The sequence below is a fragment of the Pyrus communis genome, chromosome 9, assembly GCF_963583255.1.
Source record: "Pyrus communis chromosome 9, drPyrComm1.1, whole genome shotgun sequence".
NCBI classification, from domain to species: Eukaryota; Viridiplantae; Streptophyta; class Magnoliopsida; order Rosales; family Rosaceae; genus Pyrus; species Pyrus communis.
Window position 1 is genome coordinate 10,170,048 of NC_084811.1, and position 6,163 is coordinate 10,176,210.

General features: G+C 42.9%; 1 protein-coding gene across 1 annotated transcript; it reads right to left on the bottom strand.

Annotated features, from left to right (window-relative positions):
- Positions 1–583: 583 nt before the first annotated feature.
- Positions 584–2,240, bottom strand: LOC137744647 (polyubiquitin). The gene has a single exon (XM_068484418.1). It carries the CDS (start codon positions 2,138–2,140, stop codon positions 764–766), a length of 1,377 nt encoding a protein of 458 aa, XP_068340519.1. The 5' UTR covers positions 2,141–2,240; the 3' UTR covers positions 584–763.
- Positions 2,241–6,163: the final 3,923 nt, after the last annotated feature.

The following is a 6,163-nucleotide window of genomic DNA, read 5'->3' on the forward strand; positions in this document are numbered from 1 at the left end:
TGATATGAACAATCGAATTGCTCTCCACTTTCTAGCAAAACTATGTATTTGAGTAACCTGTTGCGTGTATCTTAGGCGACAATAGAATTGCTAATTTTTTAAGGATCTACATATTAACCCAGAATGCAAACTACGTCACAACCAACCCCTAACGTCCATAAACTCTCACCATGTATTATAACATGAATGGCAAAGTCAGCTGTCTTCTATTAACCAAGAAGCTCAATAATGTTCAAGATTAGCAGAAGATAATACACATAAGAAGAAAACATTTGAATAGACAAGAAGCAATTATGCATCAGCTACAAAACGATAGAAAAGAAAGGGAAGCATTTAGAATTTACAATACTCAAACTTCACACCAAACAAGAGTTGCTAAGAAGCTAGAAGAACACATCAAACCAACATTCGGACCGCAGATTTATAAGCCCCAGCATGTTACTACAGCATGAGAAGCGAATAAGCTACTTAAAAGTCAAAATTGGTGCATGAACTTGGCGGTTCACCAACAAGAACGCAACCAACATCAAAAGAAAGCAAGCAAAGGAAAATAAGAGCACTATTGAAAGGAAAGGGAATCAGATGAAGTTTACAAAACTAGAAATTGTTCATTAATACCAGACTGAGAAATTAAAAACTAAAGGAAACATAAAAGAACACAACCCACAAACCCTCAAACATAACATGACTACAGTGGCACATTGGCCACCTACCAAAACACACCACCATAACAACACAAAACAACTAAAACCAACAAACTTCTTCAGAAATCACCGCCACGGAGACGAAGGACAAGATGGAGGGTAGACTCTTTCTGGATGTTATAATCTGCAAGGGTGCGACCATCCTCAAGCTGTTTCCCAGCAAAGATCAGCCTCTGCTGGTCCGGTGGGATCCCTTCCTTATCCTGGATCTTCGCTTTGACATTGTCAATAGTGTCAGAGCTCTCAACCTCCAGGGTAATTGTTTTCCCAGTTAGGGTCTTCACGAATATCTGCATTCCACCACGAAGCCTGAGCACAAGGTGAAGAGTTGACTCCTTCTGGATATTATAATCCGCCAGGGTCCGGCCATCCTCCAATTGCTTCCCGGCGAAGATGAGCCTCTGCTGATCCGGAGGAATGCCCTCCTTGTCCTGAATCTTCGCCTTCACATTGTCAATAGTATCGGAACTCTCTACCTCCAGAGTTATGGTCTTCCCCGTAAGGGTCTTCACGAAAATCTGCATGCCACCTCTGAGACGCAGGACCAAGTGCAAGGTAGACTCCTTTTGGATGTTGTAATCCGCCAATGTCCTTCCGTCCTCCAATTGCTTACCAGCGAAAATCAATCTCTGCTGGTCTGGTGGGATTCCCTCCTTATCCTGGATCTTGGCCTTCACATTATCGATGGTATCAGAGCTCTCGACCTCGAGAGTAATTGTCTTCCCCGTTAGGGTTTTGACAAAAATCTGCATACCCCCTCTCAATCGCAGAACCAAGTGGAGAGTCGACTCTTTCTGAATATTATAATCGGCTAGGGTTCGGCCATCCTCCAACTGCTTTCCGGCAAAGATCAGCCTCTGCTGGTCCGGGGGAATTCCCTCCTTATCTTGGATCTTGGCCTTGACGTTGTCAATAGTGTCCGAGCTCTCGACTTCCAGAGTAATCGTCTTCCCGGTTAGGGTTTTGACGAAGATCTGCATACCTCCTCGGAGACGGAGGACAAGATGAAGAGTCGATTCCTTCTGGATATTGTAATCCGCCAGGGTTCGGCCATCTTCCAATTGCTTGCCGGCGAAGATAAGCCTCTGCTGATCCGGAGGAATACCCTCCTTATCCTGGATCTTGGCCTTGACGTTGTCGATCGTATCCGAACTCTCGACCTCCAAAGTTATCGTCTTCCCGGTTAGGGTTTTAACGAAAATCTGCATGCCTCCCCTCAACCGAAGCACCAGATGGAGCGTCGATTCCTTCTGGATATTGTAATCCGCGAGGGTCCGGCCGTCCTCGAGCTGCTTTCCGGCGAAAATCAACCGCTGCTGGTCGGGAGGAATGCCCTCCTTGTCCTGGATCTTAGCCTTGACGTTGTCGATCGTATCCGAACTCTCGACCTCGAGAGTGATGGTCTTGCCGGTCAGGGTTTTCACGAAGATCTGCATGGTTTCAGAAATTGGGGATTTGAAATTCGAAAGAAATTAGGGATTTGAGAGAGATTTGGGAACGATGGGAGAGAATTGTTGAGAGAATTGTGAGGAAGAGTGGAGGGGGTGAGGAGTTTATATAGGGAGGATAAGCCGACTCCAATCCCATTTTTAAGTTAGGTTTCCGGAGTGGACGAGGAACGAGTGGACCAGAAAAGTCGGTGAAACGAACGGCCCAGATGTTTCTTGGTGGGCAAGTGCCAACAATTGTTGACCTTTGATTTTTTTAGTTTTCTTTATTTGACGAGGGAGAGGGTGAACCACTCTGTCTTGTATTTTTGTTGCCCTTTTCCTTGCTTGTGAAGGTATTTGGATTCCCTAATTTGTTTGGACGTGTAGAATACTACGTTGACAGGTTAAGTGGATTACACGCGTCAATATCGTACATCACCTGCTAATGGATTACAAAAAGGATGTGATATCCTTACATCTATTCAATTTTCGTGTGTTGAATATGATAAATTGAAGAAAATCAGCGAACGAAAATTAATAAGGAATATGTGAGAAGTAAAAATAAGATGTGTGAATGGTACATCCTAGTGTGATTATATGACAAAAAATAAGGGGCTGTTTGATATATTGTATAAAAAGTTTCATCTTTTCTCAAAAAGTTTTTGAGGAATAATTCTTAAAATTAATTTTTTTTAAGATTCAAAAACTTGTTTGTGTATGTGATTTAAAATTGTTTTCAAAATACAACAATTAGAAAAGTAAAAACATTTCATCCTACAATGTAATGGGTAACATTATCCAAACTTGGAAATTCAAAGAGAAAAGAGAGAAAATGGCGAGAGAATATTGGAGAAGAGAGGGAGAAAGAGGAGAGAGAGCAGGGATGGCAAGTGAGAGTATCAATTTCGGACATGCCATCCTCATTCCCAAATTCATAAGTGAGTTTTGACTCTAGTTTTTAAAAAAAGAAAAATTGATATCTGGTCTCTAGTTACTAATGTTCATTGACTGAAACATTATTAGTTTTTAGATTTTAATCCAAGTCTCTATCATTAATGTAATGATGAATTTACATGTTAGTTACATAATTTTTTAAAATAAAAATTAATAATTGATTTAGGATTTTAATACTCACACCTTTATTAAACTCCTAACTAATTTTCAATTCAAACATTTCTAAAATAATTTAAAAAATTAGAATAAGTTTCTACCCATTAGCTTTTTATAAAATGTTTTTAAATTTTTAATCTTTTATGCACCCCTTCATGTAATTTTATTGTTCAAATTTTTAATCTTAAAATGTACCTGACACACCCCGACCGAGATCGGAGCGTGCTGGCCGTCACACGAAGGTGACGTAGCCATGTGCACGTGCGGAAGCCAATAAAGTAATAATATAAAAGTACGAATAATTAAAAACTAGCATACAAAGTACTAAAACAAGTGCTAGTATAAGTGAGATACAAATTCAGAGCAAGACTATAGCAGTCCAAAAGAAAAGTCGCGACATAAGTACACCCGAAGGTGACCCTACGCTGGTGAGTATCTGTCAGAAAAGCCGGGAGAATCCTCTGGGAATACCACCGAAACTGCTAATCAACTAGAACCTGGAGGGCGCAAAACAAAAGCGTGAGTGGGCAAAAACAAAGCTCTTTGAAAACCATTTAGCAAAATACATTCTAACCCCTCGCCGTAAAACTTGTATACTTCCCAGAAATAAACATATATACGTATGTATAGATATGCCAAACATGCTCAAGGGTATGCCAATCATACTCCAGAATATGCCATGTCAGAACCTCATAATGAATGCAAGTGCTCAAGTATGAATCACATCAATAGCACAACATCTAGCAGCCGGAGTCACCTAACGTGACCTGTACGGCTGCATATAGAGCTCAAATCTCAAACTCAATAACTGAACCTGCCCACGAGTCGGAACCACCTAAAGTGGTCTGTACGACAGGCCTGGGTGTAATATATATGTACGCTCTAGTGCTACGATCACGTGAAGGCTGTGCGAATAATCGCAGGTCACCTACGAGTCGGAACCACCTAAAGTGGTCTATACGACAGGACTGTGCACCTAACTTGGATCCAAGCTGAGCGTGTGGTGCGGGAGGTGAACATCACGTGAAGGACTGTGCCCTACTTAGGGCGGGAGCACTAACACCGGGGGTGCAGGTTATGAGCTTTCTAAGCACCTCTAATCACTATTTAATGCAAATGTTAAATAACGCTTACCTAGCACTTACCCACGCCTCCACAGCACCAAATATAAATATGTATATGTATACCACTACTAATACATGTGATTATGCATAAACAATAATAATATGGTGCATGGCATAACATAAATAACCCTTTTTAATCAATTTCTGGGAATATAAATGTATATAGGTATATACGGAAAACAAAAGCCCACTCACTGGTATGTGGAAGGGTCGTAGCCCCCCTGCCTCGAGTGCGAACGCTCGTCCTCGAGGTACGTGTCACCTATATGCGAAATAACTATAAAAACGTTAACTTTAAAGCACATAACCAACTTCTCGTAACAACTTCTCATAAATTGCTCAAAATGGACAAATGAATATACCTACGTACTCAACACAACCTCAGGATCACAACCATATTTTTAGAAAAAATTTCCTCCGCCGCACGCGCCCTCACGCGCCGGCCAAGGCACGGCCACACGCGCCGGCCACGCGCAGGCACGACCACACGCTCCGGCCACGCGCAGGCACGTGCGGCGCACACTGACGGTGTCAACTGACGCCGTGAGGAATATTCCGTCAGTTTTGACAGATTCCGTCAACGGCGTCAGGAATATTCCGTCAACTCTGACGGAATATTCCGTCACCTTCTCCGTTCAGTCTCCGGTGCCGTCGCCGGCGCCGGAAAACTGGAAAAACTTCAAACCTTGTTTTCTCGTTCGTTTCTCAACCAATTTTCATGATTCTTGGACCAAAATGAAGCTTAGGACTAGTAGAATCACGATAGACTACTTTTAAAGGCTAAAAATCACGCGATCATACCTGTCTCAAAACTCAAAACTCGGCCAACTTCGATCACGGTGATCCCGACGTCCAAAATCGTCCAACGAAGCACTCCTAGGCTCCTCGTGACACCACCAAGCTACCTACGAGCTTAGAAATCCCAAAAACTCAATGAATAATCTTTGCATGAATAGTACTCAAATCGGCCATTGTCGAATCGACGTGAAAACGAAGGATTTCTCACCTGAAAATGGTATGGCTGTGCTCGCCTCGACCTCACGAGTTCAATGGTGTAGTTGGTTCCCTCGATCTGCTAAGGTTTGGGTGATTTTGTGTGTTGTCCGTACGTTTTCAGAAGGAAGAGGAAGGAATGGAGCTCGGGGGGAGAGAGAGACAGGGAAAGGGCAGAGAGATAGTGTCTGTGAGTGTGTGTGTGTGGTCCAACACCAGCCACACCATACAAAACAACCAATAACGTGACGAAAACGCACTAGGGGCAAACTTGTAATTTCACACGTACGTTTCGATATTTCCGGGACGGGATGTCACAACCTTCCCACCTTAATAGAATTTCGTCCCGAAATTCAAAACAACCAAGTATAACCCCTAGTGGTCAAAGAACAATCGAGGATACAAATCCCTCATCCGATCTTCTGTCTCCCACGTAGCTTCCTCGACTGAATGGTTCCTCCACAAAACTTTCACTAAATTCACCGTCTTGTTCATCAGAACTTTCTCTTTCCAATCGATGATCGTCACCGGTTCCTCGTCATACGTCAAATCTGGATTAATCTCTAACGGTTGAGGAGGTATCACGTGAGCTGAATCAGCAACATAATGTCGGAGCATAGACACGTGAAAAACGTTATGCACTCTAGCCAACTCCGGAGGCAACTCCAACCTGTAAGCTACCTCACCAACTCATTTTGTGACCATGTAGGGTCCGATGTACCTGGGACTCAACTTTCCCTTCTTTCCAAACCGCACGACACCTCTCCACGGTGAAAGCTTCAGAAATACCCAGTCTCCGACC